The following is a 15,892-nucleotide window of genomic DNA, read 5'->3' as shown; positions in this document are numbered from 1 at the left end:
ATATGGTTTGATTCATTAATTCGATCAAAATTTATTTTACAGTAGCAGCACAAGTACTACTTCACTCACTGAATATTTCCGGGCATTTAGCTTCTACTGTTTATATTCGTGTTCGTTCTGGGTACAAACTTCATCAGATTATGCACTGTTCTCTCTTGGCAAGCTGCGGTCTAAGGCGAGATTGTAACGTGGAAAAAGTATTTCATCTGGAACTGGGATTGAGAGGAGAAAATAAAAAGGATCAGCCATGATTGAATGGGGAGCAGACACGATGGGCCAGATTCTACTTTTTTATGGATTCCACTAGAAATAGGACTGGAAAGCTGCGTTTATTAAACCTATTCTCCAGAACAGTAACAACTGTAATCAGCAATAATATGTATTGACTGATTAAGTCGAACAAGATTCATTTTTCGGTAACAGCGCAACCGGCTTGTTTGAATGTTTCTGACCATTTAGCTCCCAAAAGCCAATCCAGTTTATATTCTCGTTGGGTCTGTATATATGTCATCACTGGTCTCTCTTGTCAAACTGCGGGCTCAGCCCAGTTTGTATCCCCATTAAACTAGCCTGGAATCGACTGGAAAGTTTAAATCTGTACTTACCAAAGCCCATTCTCGATTACAGCAAATCTCTGGAAGTCTTGCCACAAGATATGCAATAGTATATGACAGATGTGTAGGACACGAACACGCGATGAAGGTGAGGGAGAGATTATATCACAAAGGAATGGCGTGTCAGTGTAAAAGTGACAGCTCTTTCCACCGTCTAATTGGTGGCTCTTAAAAGAGCCTTTTGTTGAGCTTGGTGCCGAGGTCGGATTTAGGCGCGCTCCCCGCGGATGCGGCGGGCCAACTGGATGTCTTTGGGCATGATGGTGACTCGCTTGGCATGGATGGCGCACAGATTGGTGTCCTCGAAGAGCCCCACCAGGTAAGCTTCACTGGCCTCTTGCAGGGCCATGACGGCCGAGCTCTGGAAGCGCAAGTCGGTCTTGAAGTCCTGAGCGATTTCTCGCACCAGGCGCTGGAAAGGCAGTTTGCGGATGAGTAGCTCGGTGGATTTCTGGTAGCGTCGGATCTCCCTCAGAGCCACAGTGCCGGGCCGGTAGCGATGAGGCTTCTTCACTCCGCCCGTGGCTGGAGCGCTCTTTCGCGCCGCTTTGGTCGCCAGCTGTTTCCGAGGAGCTTTCCCGCCAGTCGATTTCCGCGCTGTTTGCTTGGTGCGGGCCATTCTCCTTCAGCTACCTAAAAGTAATTTCAAATACCGCGTTTGCAGAATCGGAGCAAACTCGGGAACAAGCTTTTAAACAGTTGATGAAGGGCCGCCCTACTCAGTGATTGGTTGCAAGAAACATGTCCATTACAGAGCCTCAGCATTCTGAATGGCTGTTTTTCTATCACCTGTTTGAAGCCGGCCACTGCTGGTGGTGGGGGAGGTGAGGGATATTAACTGTGACCAAATATGGAAGCTAGTCACTGAGGATCAGAATTTAACCAATCCTTGTTAGTGATAGGATACCGGTTCAATTTCAAATTGCCCGCCAATTCCAAGAGCAAACAAAAGAAAATCTTGTTTCAATAGCACACGGTTTTCTTATAATAGAATCATGAATTATCAAATTTCAGCTTCACTCGGTTAGCTGTAAGTTTGCATTTTTTTCTGAATAGCTTCTCGGAGAAAAGTCAGGCAGAATTGAAATCGATTTTACTGCATTCATTTACTAAATGGCTTTTAGGGAAAACTGCCGGAAAAAAGTTTTCAAAAGGACCACAGGATATATCCATAAAAACATTTATTACAACCAAACAATTAACTTCCTTATCTGTTCTATCTCCAAGTCACTGCTCAATAGCAAACCGAGTGCCGCTGTCTCATTTTATATGCACCGTCACTGAGTGATTCCATCCTGACCTGCCCGCGCGACGGAGAGGGAAGTAGAGGAGACAGCGTCCGAGTAATAGAGCAGCGAGACCTCTATCTTCCCTTTGCCTCTCGACTTTTCTACAACCGTAAATTTTCTAGCCCTTTCGTGGAAAACCTGAGTGGCTCTTAGAAGAGCCGTTGGTTTCAGGTCTTGAGCTTTCAATTTACTTTTTGGCCGCCGTCTTCTTGGCTTTTACGGATTTCGCCTTAGGTTTGGGTTTTGCCGATTTCTTGGGCGCCTTCGCCTTCGGAGCTGTGACCTTCTTGGGGCTCTTGGGCTTCTTCGCAGCCTTCTTCGTCGCTGGTTTCTTAGCTGCCGCTTTTTTAGCCGTCGGTTTCTTACCACTTTGTTTCTTGGCGGGAGATTTCTTTGCTGCTTTTTTGGTCGCAGTTTTCTTGATCGCTGGCTTCTTGATCTGTGATTTCTTAGCCGCTATTTTCTTCGTTTTTTTCGCGATTTTCGCGGTACTGTCCTTTTTAGCGGCCTTCAAGGAGCCGGAGGCACCTGCGCCCTTGGTGTGAACCAGGGAGCCGCTTTCCAATTTCCTTTTAATGACCATCTTGATCTGACTTTTGAGCTTTTCCACATCGACGCCGTTAGCGGCCAACTCCTTCTTTATCGCGACTATGGACACCCCTCGGTGACTGCGGCAATCCGCCACAATCTTTTCGATCTGTTCGCCCAGTTTGGGACCGGCTATCTTGGTCCGGGCGGCCTCCTTCTTCTTCTTGGGAGCCTTGGTTGCTGCTGCGGGCGCCGCTGGAGGAGCGACTTCGGCAGCTTCGGTCTCGGTCATGTCGGCGATTCTGTATAAACTCTCTCAAAACTCAGAACTGAGTGAGAAATGAAGCGAGAGGCGGCGGTGCAGAGCAATTTAAAGGCAGCGAGCGGACGGGGCGGAGACTCGCTGTAGTCAGCTCCCGGCCGGAGCGGCCGTCTGTGTTTCTTTCTCATTAAAACACCCCCATTTCAATTAAAACCGGGCACACGCATCAGCTAGACCGCTCTCTGTTTGTGTCCGAGGCCGGATTCTTTGCTGTAAAACAAGTTTGGGCCGAATTAGAAGCAAGGGATTTCATATAAACCAGTTTAACTGCTGCAATAACGTCGTTCTCTCCCGCGACAGCCGCATTTTCTTTGTTTTCCGACTGAAATATTGAAACTAACTGAAAAAAATGCGGTGATTCCCACTTTAAGAGTGAGCTGGGGAACTGGGCCATCCGTGACAGGGATTTTTTTTTAAATTTTCCACAGGAGGGACGGCGGAATGTAGCGACGTGATCGGACTCACAAACACAGCCGCAACGCATTCAATTTGTCACTGGTTATCTGCTTTGTATCTTACAATATTTAATTTACGCACTTTGTTGCTCTATGTGTAATCCGTCTATAGATTTCATCCTTACCTTCATAAGTTATGTGCTGTGTGTACGGTGTGTAAACTCGAGTTCGGAGAAACGTTGTCTTGTTTGACGGTATTCATATATATTGTTAATGACAATAAATTTGCATTGACTTGACTTGACAGTGACAGTGACAGCGTTAGGTCCTTTAACTCTCTCTTTGACACGCCGTTCATATCTGCATAGTTACGGCACAAACTGTGGACCCGGTGCACAATTCCCAGCATAGGTTTTCCTCTCTTCTCGCATGTTACTTATAGATTATTATACTTATAGATTTCCAGCTCAGTAACATCTCCCCTTGTGTCCCTCCCTTCCATCTTGAGCCATACTTTTCTTCTTTGAGGAGAAATATTCATTACAAAACTCACCCACCTCCTGCGGCTTAAGATCTCGGTAGTCCTGCTGGTCTCTGAAGGGACCGAATCTCTCCCTAACTACCCTTTTACTCTTAAGACAACAGGAGAACCTCTTCGGAGATTCCTGAACCGTCCTGCCAGATCCATATCGTTTTCCCTCTTTTTGCCCTCCTTATTTCCTTCCTTATTTCCTTTCCTGTAACCAGAAAGGGATTGGTTTGATGCCAACCTCCTGAATGAAGTGTATGTTTTATTTTTACTTCCAAACCTGAACCTCATTATCTCACATTTGCCAAGGTTCCCTAAATCTGCTAGATTACTCTTCACCCTAACAGATACATTCTGTTCCCAGACACTTGCTGTCCCACTTATTCTCTTTCTTACAGGCTCTCCAAATCCTGGCGAGTAACTAATTCCCCCAACATTACCCTGTCTCAGCTTACAGCCCTAACCTGTGGAGCTAACCTACTGTATCCTTCCCATCACTTTCTTAAACTAACAGAAAGAATGAAAAAGGTATCAAAATTACACGGGAACCTCGGTCAACTGTGTGTTAACTGAGGAATGGCTGCCTTACTGAACATCCACACTCAGAAAAGACAGTAAAAAGAAGGCCAGCTCTCAAAGGTTTGGTTCAGCTTGTGACTGTACAGTGTCTGCACTCTTTTCTGTCAGGACACAATGTTTGTACTTATTGAGATACAGCACAGAAACAGTCCCTACAGCCCCTTCAGCCATGCTGGCCAACAATCCACCAGTTTAAACCCAGCCTAATCATTAGTCATTGTAAATTGTCTCATTAACCTACCAACTGGTAGGTATTTTGACTGTGGGAGGAAACAAGAACACCCAGAGAAGGTACAAACTCCTCAGGGCAACAGCAGGAATTGAACCCTGGTCGCCTGCAATTTTAAATTTTTCCTTCCTGAAACTTCTACAAAACTGGATGGGGAAGAGAGTATTTGGTACACTGGCCTCCTCCATCAGCAAGGATAATTAGCGCAGGAGCTGGAATGTGATGTACGTTTTGTGTATCCACACCCAGAATGCTGTGTAGCTTTAGTCAACCTCATTAGAGCCACAGTATAATAGGTTGCAAAGAGTGCAAAGAAGATTTAGAAGAGTGACGGTGGAAATTGAAGACCTGAGTTCTGTGATAGTATTGGGTTTGCTGACTGTGAACTTCTAAACTTGTGAAGATGTTAAGACCCATCATATATTAATAGCCATGAATACTCTCACTAAGGGGAGATAATACTGTGATGACCCAATCTTCAAAGACTAGTTTACTTCCCTGTATGTTCTCCATTATGAGCTTACCACCCAATACCCATTATTTGAGTGGTGGTTCCCCTCTCCCTACCATGGAGAAGATACTTCCAGCTAACAAAGTAGTTTAAAATAATGAACACAAGAAATTCTTCAGATGCTGGAAAACCAAAACAATGTGCACAAAATTCTGAAGCAACTCCCAGAGGTAAGGAGGTTTTCTTTTCAGGCTGAGAAACATCTTCAGGACTGAAAAGGAAGGGGAAAGCAGCCATAATAAAAATGTGGGGGAGGGAAGGAGGATAGCCAGGTGGGTAGGAATGGTCAAGGGCCAAAGATGAAGCAATCTGATAAAACCATAAGACAGAATTAGGCCATTCAGTCCATCGAGTGTGCTCTGCCATTCCATCATGGCTGATCCTAGTTCCCACTCAACCCCATACACCTGCTTTCCTACCATATCCTTTGATATCCTGACTGATGAAGATACGGTCAACTTCCACCTTAAATATACCCATGGACATGGTCTCCACCACAGTCTGTGGCAGAGCATTCCATAGCTTCACTACTCTCTGGCTCAAAGAAAAATTCCTCCTTACCTCCGTTCTTAACATTCACCCTCAATTTTGAGTCTGTGCCCTTGAGTTGTGGATACCCCATCATAGGAAACATCCACCCTATCTAGTCCTTTAAACATTTGGTAGGTTTCAATGAGATGCCCATACAATCTTCTAAATTCCAGTGAGTATGTGACCAAAGCTGCCAAATACATCTCACGTGTTAACCCTCTTCATCATTCTTGTGAAACTCCTCTGGACTCCCTCCAATGACAACACATTCTTTCTGAGATATGGGGCACAAATCTGTTGACAACACTCCAAGTGTCGCCTGACTAGTGTCTTATAAAGACTCCTTATCTCCTTGCTTTTATATTCTATTCCCCTTGAAATAAATGCCAACATTGCATTGCCTTCTTTACCACAGACAATGTGCAAATTAACCTCCTGGGTGTCTTGCATGAGGACTCCTAAGTCCCTCTGCACCCCCGATGTTTGAATCTACTCCCTAAATAAATAAATAAATAAGTCCACACAATTGTTTCTATTATTCATTATTGTACATTTCCCAGCACTGTATTCCATCTGCCACTTTTTTGCCCATTCTTCCAATTTGTCCAAGTCCTGCTGCAAACTCATTGCTTCCTCAGCACTACCTACCCCTTCACCTATCTTTGCATCATCTACAGACTATGCCATGAAGCCATCAACTCCATTATCCAAAACATGGAAAAAAAGTGAAAAGTAGCATTCCCAATACTGACCCCTGAGGAACACCACTTGTCAATAGCAACTAAGCAGGAAAAGTCCCCTTTATTCCCACTCACTGCCTCCTGCCTGTCAGCCAATGCCAATGCCGATATGTTTTCTGTAACATCATAGGATTTTATCTTGATAAGTAGCCTCATGTGTGGCATCTTATCAAATACCTCCTGAAAATCCAAGTAAATGACATACACTGTTTCTCCTTTGTCCACCCCACTTGATACTTCCTTAAGAAACTAACAACTTTGTCTAACAAATCTAACAAGATTTCACTCTATAGAAACCATGCTGACTTTGACTTATTTTAACATTAGTCTCCAAATACCCAAAACCTCATTGTTAATAATAGATTCCAGCACTTTCCCAACCACTGAAGACAGGAGAGTGCACCATAGGAAAAAGGGAACGAGGAAGGGCACCAGATGATAGGCAGGAGAGAAGAGATAAGAGGCAAGATTGGGGAATAGAAGAAGGGAGATGGAGGGTATTGTTTTTTTTACCAGATGGGGAATTCGGAATTCATGTCATCAGTTTAGAGGCCAGTCAGACGGAATATGAGGTGTTGCTACTCCACCCTGAAGGTGGCCTCATTGAGGCCAAAAGAGAAGGACATGCCGTAATGGGAATGGGAATCATAAATGAAAATTTGGGACACCCGTTCTTTCCACTACTGGCAGATAGTTGGAGGTGCTCGACAAGCAGTATCTTGATCTATGATGGGTGTCACCAAAGTAGAGGAGGCTGCATTGGGAGCATTGGATACAATAGACAACAACAGTAGGTTCACAAGTGAAGTGGCACCACACCTGAAAGGACTCTTTGGGTACGGAATGGAGGTAAGGGAGGAGGTAGATGGACAGGTAGAGCACTTTGGCCACTCCTAGGGATAAATGTCAGGCGGGAGATTGGTTGGGGGAGGGTGGGTGGGGAATGAATGGACAAAGAAGTCACGAGGGATCGATCCCTGCTGAAAGTGGAGGGGATGGAGGCAAAGTTATGTTTGGTGGTAGGATCCCTTTGGAGATGGTGGCATTTAATTATGTAGTTTAAAGGACAGTTTTTAATTAATAGCTTAAATCCAAGTAACACTTTCAAAACACATTGAAAAACCAGATTTCTGTCTTAATCATTTCCAAATTCTCACAGAAAATTTTTATCTTATCTAGAATCTTGAAACATTATACACTAAAACATTTTCCAGCCTCTGGTTTCCCATTCTCATTCTTGGGCTCACATACTCCTTGGACCTCAGCACGACACCCACTCTGTAAACTTCCCATGCTGGCAAACTCCCACATCTCCTCACTACTATCTCTCTGGCCCCTTTCATATCGGCACATTACTGTTTTTAGATTGGTAGCCTGTGCTCAGTGGTGACCTGTGCTGGGTCTCTAGTTGGATTGTCATATCTGGTAAATTGATGATCTGAATGAGGTTATAAGTGCGTGATTAATAAATTTGCAGATGATGCCAACATTGATGGACAATGACAAAGTTGGTGTAAACTACAAGAGGATTGACGTCAGTTGTGTAAGTAGGCAAGGAAATGGCAACTGGAATTTAATTCAGACAAATCCGAAGAGCAGCCTTTTGGTTGGTTAAATCAGGGCAGAAGATTACACAGTGAGGGGCAGAGCCCTGGAGGGCACTGCAGAACAGAGAGACCGGTGGGTATAATTCCTAAAAGTGCAGACGTAGGTGGACAATGTGGCAATGAAAGCGATTGGCACACTTGCCGTCATTGGTTAGGACAATGAGTACGAGAGTCAGGATGTTGTGTTACAACTGTACAAGATGTTGTGGTGGGATTGCACTTGGGTAATGTGTGCAGTTCTGGTCACCTAGCTACAGGAACAATGTGATTCAGCTGCAATTGATGCAGAAAACCTTCACAGGGATGTTACTGGAGGGCTGGAGTTACAAGAGGAGACTGAGATAGAGTGGGACTGTTTGTTCTGCAGCACAGGAAGATGAGTGTGAATTTGAAGAGATATATTAAATCAAGAGGAGCTTAGTTAAATATTAATCCTTCTGTAGCCTCACACTGTGTAACCTCCTTCCGTCCCCATGACCCTCTGAAATGCCTGCTCTCCCGCATCTGTGAGATATTTGCATCCTCACTTCCCCCTGTCAGATTGGGGCCCTGTGACCATTGGTAGGCTGCAGGGATCTGTGCTCTGTTGTTTGTCACATGCATTCATGGTTTGGGGGAGAATGTAAACGGCATGAGTAATCAATCTGAAAATGACACCATCAAATATAGGAGCAGCATTAGGCCATTCAGCCCATCGATTCTACTCAGTCACACCACCATGGCTGATTTATTATCTCTCTCAAACCCATTCTCCTGCCTGTTCCCCATAACCTTTGAAGCCCTGATAAAACAAGAACCTATCAACCTCCACTTTAAATATAATCAATGATTTAGATTCCACAGATATATTGAATTGAATTGACTTTATTTCTTACATCCTTCACATACATGAGGAGTAAAAATCTTTATGCTACCCCTCCATCTAAATGTGCAATGTGCAACCATGGTAATTTATAATAAATAGAACAGTAAATGTAACATAGAAATACACTCAAATCAGTGTGAGTTAATCAGTCTGACTGCTTGGTGGAAGAAGCTGTCCTGGAGCCTGTTGTTCCTGGCTTTTATGCTGCAATACCATTTTCTGGATGGTAACAGCTGGAATAGATTGTGTCTGGGGTGACTCAGGTCCCCAATGACCATTCGGGCTCTTTTCTCACATCTGTCTCTGAGCCAATCAGAAAATTCCAATTTTGGTGGTGTAATGGACAATGAGATGACAATGAGACTTAGACTAATCAGGAGTATGGGATATGGAAGATAGGATTTAACTGAGCCAAGTACAGAGTACAAAGTGAGGAATTTTGATAATTTATTTTAGAGCAGGGTTTACATAGTTAATGACAGGTCTCTGTGAGAATTGTAAAACAGAAACAAAGTGTTGACACAGGTCAACAGAGCATTGAAGAAGGCATTTGGTACATTTGCCTTCATCAGTCAGAGTACTGAGTACAACATCTTGGATGTCATGTCACAGCGTAGCAGTTAGCATGAGGCTGTTACAGCTCAGGGCATTCTGGAGTTCAGTGTCATCTGTAAGGAGGGTACCTTCTTCCCATGAATGCGTGGGTTTCCACCCACAATGAAGATATAACAGTCAGCAGGTTAGTTAGTCATTGTTAATTGTCCTGTGATTAGCCTGGTGTTAAATAGGTGGGTTTCTAGGTGATGTAGCTCATTGGTCCAGAGAAGCCTGTTCTGAATGGCATCTCTAAATAAGTAAATAAACTGCACAAGATTTTGGTGAGACTGCACTTGGTCGACTGTGCAGTTTTGGTCACTAAGCCATGGGAAGGATGTTATTTCAGCTGCAAAGGGAGTAGAAAACATTCACAGGGACTGGAGGGTTTGAGTTATAAGGAGACACTGGATAGACTGTTTTCCCTGGAGTGTAGGAGGCTGTGGTGACCTTGTAGAGGTTTATAAACAATGAGGCACATCAAGAAGGTAGATTTTCCCCCACAGAAGGAAGTTCATAAGTAAAGGACATAAATGTATTGTGAGAGGATGAAGATATAACAAGTCCTGAGGGACAACTTCTTCCACACAGACGATGGAGGAAAGTGGAATAAGCTGCCAGAAGGTGTTGTAGAGGTGGGTATATTTACTATATTTAAAAGTCATTTTGCCAGGTATATTGATAAGAAAATTTCAGAGCGATATGGGCCAAATGCAGGAATGACTTGGGCCAAAGGGCTGATTTCCATGTTGTACAAATCAATGACTATATTATGGAAAGTTAAAGCAGGGCAGGATATACACAGTGAATAGCAAGGCCCTGGGAAGTGTTGCCAAACAAAGAAATCGAGAGTTCCTACATCCACCACTAATCCAGCCCCTCATCCTAGATGCTAAATATTGTTTGTGTGACAAAATTTACCCCTCAGGTCCCTTTAAACCTCCATACTGTCACTTTAGACCTATACTCTCTATCTTTTGACACCTGTACCATGGGTTACATTGTGTGTCTATTTCAGCTGTACTGTTCTTCCATAGATGTTGCCTGCCCTGCTGAGTTCCTTGTGTATGTTACTTGGATTTCCGGCATCTACAGAGTTTCTCTTGTTTATGATAAATATTATTGTATGTTTAAACATATGGCTGACAATTCTCGAGATAATAAAATTTTTGAATCAAATTTCAAATGTAGGCCACCTTCCCTCTATTCTAAAACCTGGCAAATCTGGTCGGATCGCTCTAGTTATAGACCAATATCATTAACGTCCCATTTGTGTAAACATATGGAACATATGGTAATAGAGCAGTTGAATGATATTTTGGAAAAGAGGTGATATAGCAAGGGTAAAATGACATTGAATTCAGTTTTATGTTTAGAAGATAATAGGGAAGCATGGGTACATAAAGAAGTTGTAGTAGTATTTTTGATATTGAAAAGTATCTATTGAAAAATTTACCCCTTTGATAATTTCTCCTTTCATGCTTTGTCCCATGAAGAGGCAACACGAGAGGGTGTAGAGGCTTCTCCTCCCCACATTGTCTTTCCCTTGTTGTTCACTGTCCCTAACTGCATATCACCCCTCATCACCATATGATGAACAAGGCCACACTCCTCCTTTCCCTTTCGCTGATCTGGATGGAACACTGTTTGTTAGTTAAGGTCATCACCCCTACTGAGACAAGAGGCCATTGACATTAGTCCTCTGTCCTGGGCCAGCCTTTCATGGTCCTCTGCTGTAACCCATCTTCTTGGTGGATCCATCTGCTCCCAGGGATGAGGCCTTGGAGCTCTGTAACTCTGGGTTTTTACATGATGGGGTTGTTATCCCCACGTCCAACCGTCCTTTTGCAACTGGGCTTGGAACCATCCATGGCACATTGTGGAACATTGAATATGCTGGAATACTAAATTCTCAGTCCCGGATCACCTGCCACCATGTCCCTGCAATAGCTGTAAGATCAAACACATTTGTAACAATTGTAACAATTTGTAACATTTGTAACAATACAATAATTTCCCTATCACCCATCGATACCCCTCATAATTTTGTATATTTTGTCAAATCTTCAATGAGGCCTCCCCTCATTCATAGGTCCAGAGCCATCAAACGCTGTTCATATGACAGGTAATTCAATCCTGAAATCATTTTCGTGAACATCCTTTAGTTCTGGACGTGTGTTCACCCTCAATGTCCACAACCTAAATAAGGGCAATTACACGGAAGTGAAGATGGTGTTGGCTGGAATGGACGGGAATTAGGCTCAGGGACAGATCAGTAGATGAAGTGATCAGCAGGTTCATAACGTTCAGCAAACATTGACTCCAATTAGACAGAGGGATCCAGGAGAAAGATGAATGTCTGTGGTCAACAAACAAGGTCAAGGGAAATAGTCAAAGACTAGAGCAGAGAGTGACCAGGGCTGGAAGTAGATCAGCGCTGATATTCTCAAAGGTAAAACGCACAGGGAAATTGCAGAAGTTAAATTCAATATTGTGAATAGAGTTCATATCGGGGAATGGCAAACATCCCAAAGATTATATTTGGTTCACATCAACGCTGTGCAATAATATACCATCATGAGAGGAAAATTAACTGGACCAAATGGAAAACACCAGGTCCTAACAACCTGCACTCGAGGGTTTTGCAGGAAGTGCCTGGAGAGAAAGTGGAGATACAAGTTGAAATGTGTCGAAACTCACTGTGTTTCAGGAAGATCCCACTGGCACGGAAAACCTCAAATATGTCTCCATTGTTCGAAAATGTTCAGTTCCACTGCGGACTGTTGCCGGGGAAACAACGTCAGCGTCACTCTCTGACGTCAGCACGTCCCGGATAGGAAAATCGCCGAGTGTCACGTGACCGCGAAGCAGCAGCCCGAGAAAGAGGGAACCGATAGATAGATAGATACTTTATTCATCCCCATGGGGAAATTCAACTTTTTTTCCAATGTCCCATACACTTGTTGTAGCAAAACTGATTACATACAATACTTAACTCAGTAAAAAAAATATGATATGCATCTAAATCACTATCTCAAAAAGCATTAATAATAGCTTTTAAAAAAAGTTCTTAAGTCCTGGCGGTAGAATTGTAAAGCCTAATGGCATTGGGGAGTATTGACCTCTTCATCCTGTCTGAGGAGCATTGTATCGACAGTAACCTGTCGCTGAAACTGCTTCTCTGTCTCTGGATGGTGCTATGTAGAGGATGTTCAGAGGAACCGCTGGAACCTTCTGAACATTACAGAAAAATCACCGAACCCTTCATGAAAACGAAGAACATCACCGAAAAACCTTTGTCAAAGTCAAAGTAAATTTACTATCAAACTATGTATATGTCAGCATACACTACCTTGAGATTCTTTCCTTGCAGGCATTTACAGGAAAATAAATGCAAAAGGATATCATGAAAATTATAAATGGCACAGATTAACAAAAATCTAATGTGCAAAAAAAAGACAAATCGTACAAATAATAAAAAATGAATAATACTGAGAACATGAGCTGTTAAAAACTTGAAAGAGTGACTGTATATTGTGGAATTATTTCAGTAAACGTTATCCATGCCGACTCAAGAACATGACTGGTGTAGGCTAATCACTCTTCCTGAATCTGGTGATGTAGGAACGAAGGCTCCTGTATCTCCTTCCCAATGGCAGCAGCCAGAAGACAACATGGCATGGATGACAGATTTCCTTGATCATGGATGCTGCTTTCTTATGGCAGAACTTCTTGCAACTATGCTCAATGATAGGGAGGGCTTTACCTGCGATGATCTGGGCTATATCCACCACTTTTCTACACTTCAACATTCCTGAGCATTGACATTTCCAATCCAGACTTTCATGCACCTGGTCAGGGTATTCTCCACTGTGCATCTACATAAATATGTCAAAGTCTTAGATGACATGACAATTGTATGCAAAGTTTTAAATAAAGCCACATGCTCATCACAGGGCAGATCCTCTGACATGATAATGTCAAGGAATTTAAATTTACTGACCCCCTCCACCTCTGATCTCCTGATGATGACTGGCTTATGGACCTCCGGTTTCCACATCCTGTAGTCAATGATCAGCTCTTTGGAGGAGCTGTTGATGCTGAGTGAGAGGTTGTTGGTGTGGCACCAGAGTTTCAATCTCCCTCTTTTCCGCTAGTTTGTCAGCACCTTTGATTCGTCTAACCACAGTGATGTCATCAGCAAACTTAAAATGGCGTGGGAGTTTTACTGAGCCATACAATCATATGCGTAAAGCAAGTAGAGCAGGGGCTAAGCACACAGCCGAGTGGTGCATCTGAGCTGATTGTGATTGTGGAGGAGATATTGTTGACTTTGAATTCAAAGTCCTTAACTGTGGAAGGGAAATAATTACAAATCTAGGAGAAACTTACAAGCAAAATAGAAAAATGAAAATTAAGTATTACCTCTCAGAAATGTGAAATAAAAATAGTACAGCATAGTAATAAGAGAGGCCCAACTCATCCACGTTGTTCAGCATAATCTAAGCTGGTCTCATTTGGCACATATCAGTCCAACTCTTCACAATCCAAATACTTGTCCAGGTGTCATTTTACATTGTTATTGTACAAGCCTCAACCAATTCCACTGTCTGCTTGTTCCATATACCCACCACCCTCTGGGTGAAAATGTCTGTCCCTCATGTTGTTTTAAATCTTTTCCCTCTCACCTTAAATCTCTGCCCTCTAGGTCCTTCCCTATTTGTTTAAAAAATACATTTGCATTCACCATCTCTATAACACTCATGCGATATTGTGAGCAGTTCTGGGTCTCTTACGCAAGAAAGGATGTTCTGGCATTGGAGAGGGCCCAGACAGTTCCACAAGAATAATCCTAGGAATGAAAGGATATCAGGAGCATTTGATGACTCTGGGCCTGTACTCACTTGAGATTAGAAGAATGAGAGGAAGGGGGGAGCCTGTCAAATATTGAAAAGCATATGAGAATGTGAAGAGGGTAAGGGGTACGTGTAGAAGGGGTGGGCGAGGGGTAAGTGTAACAAAATATGTAGACAGGACCAGGGAGAAGATACATCATTGGGGAAGTGTAGTAGGACAGGGAAGAGGTAGCTAAAATAAGATTCCAGGCAGCATGTGGCAACCACAAAGAAGAGGAACCTTGCGACCACAAGACAATGTGTTCGGCAAAGTATTTTGAGCTATATACCTATTTCGAGTGTTTTGTTTGCGTCCATACCTATTCCAAGTATTACGCTTGCGTCTATGCTTATTCCAAGTATTTTGCGTGCTTAGCTATGCAATAGCCAATCAATTAATGAATTTGAATCGGTAACCATATTTGCGAATGTAGTACCCTGCTTTTGGGTATAAGTATGACCTTTGTAAACCAACAAATTGGAAGTTGGGTACCTTATGCCCAATGTGCGTGGGGCTGAAAACTCCTCTCTGAATAAAAACCATTTCAGAGGTAATTTCGTGTCTCTGGTGTTTTTCCTCAACTGAGCAGGTTAATAATTTCAGGTTGACACATAGATAGGGTGGCTGTGAAGAGGATATTTCCTATAGCGGTATATTCTATGACCAGTGGACACAACCTCAAAATAAAAGGACATGGATTTAGAACAGAGATGAGGAAAACTCTCTTTCACCAGAGGGCACTGTATCTGTGGAATTCATAATTGTGGAGATACATTAATTGTATCTCCACAATTCATCAGTGGAGGAGGCCAACCAGGGAGCAATGGATACAGTCATTCCCCAACAGGCTTGCGTGTAAAGTTTTACCTCTCTTTGGGGTCCTGAATGGAGGTGAGGGATGAGGTGAATGATCAGGTATAGCAAATGTCCTGCTCACTGAGATAAGGGCCAGGAGTGAGCTCAATGAAGAGGGTTGAATGAACAAGGGAGTCAAGGAGAGCATGATCACTGTAGAAAGCAGATTGTGGGGTGGAGGAATATATATGTGTCAGGATCCTGTTGAAGATGGCAGATGTTATGGAGAATGATGAGCTGGATATAGATGCTCGTAGGTGATAAGTAAGGACACTCTGTCCATGTTATGGCAGCAAAGTACCGTAGATGGGTAAGGGCAGATTCTGCAGATCCTCTTGTGTTTATGAACAGTGAACAGTTTCATTCACCCTTTTATAAGAAAGGTGTTATTAAACTAGAAAGAGTGCAGAAAAGCTTTACCGAGAAGTTGCCTGGACCTGGGGACTTGAGTTAGAAAGGAAAGGTTCTGTATACAGGGATTTTATTCCCTCTCCGAAATAATGTCTGAAGAGGACATTTTAGCAACATTTAAAACATCTTGATCAATACATAGGGAGGAGAGTTTAGAGGGCTATGGGCCAATGCAGAAGGATGGAACTAGCCCTCTGGGCAACACAGTCAGCATGGACATTAGACCAAATGTTTGTTTCTATGAGACCAGGAGACAGAGGAGCAGAATTAGGTATTTCAGCCCAGTGAATCTACTCCACCATTCCATCATCTCTGCTTTATTATCCCTCTCAACTCTTTACTTCATTTTGTACAGAACCTCCAAGGTAGTAATCTCGAAATTGCTGCCTGTGCTATG

General features: G+C 43.1%; 2 protein-coding genes across 2 annotated transcripts; both read right to left on the bottom strand.

Annotated features, from left to right (window-relative positions):
- Window positions 1–94: 94 nt before the first annotated feature.
- Window positions 95–1,272, bottom strand: LOC140715804 (histone H3). The gene has a single exon (XM_073028196.1). The coding sequence runs from the start codon at window positions 1,231–1,233 to the stop codon at window positions 823–825; it is 411 nt and encodes a 136-aa protein (XP_072884297.1). The 5' UTR covers window positions 1,234–1,272; the 3' UTR covers window positions 95–822.
- Window positions 1,273–1,475: 203 nt separating this feature from the next.
- On the bottom strand, window positions 1,476–2,770 carry LOC140715567 (histone H1-like). The gene has a single exon (XM_073027922.1). The coding sequence runs from the start codon at window positions 2,721–2,723 to the stop codon at window positions 2,091–2,093; it is 633 nt and encodes a 210-aa protein (XP_072884023.1). The 5' UTR covers window positions 2,724–2,770; the 3' UTR covers window positions 1,476–2,090.
- Between the last annotated feature and the right edge of the window lie 13,122 nt (window positions 2,771–15,892).

This window comes from Hemitrygon akajei, chromosome 24 (assembly GCF_048418815.1).
Source record: "Hemitrygon akajei chromosome 24, sHemAka1.3, whole genome shotgun sequence".
NCBI classification, from domain to species: domain Eukaryota; kingdom Metazoa; phylum Chordata; class Chondrichthyes; order Myliobatiformes; family Dasyatidae; genus Hemitrygon; species Hemitrygon akajei.
Note: the sequence above shows the minus strand (reverse complement) of the source record. Positions and strands in the feature narration are given on the sequence as shown.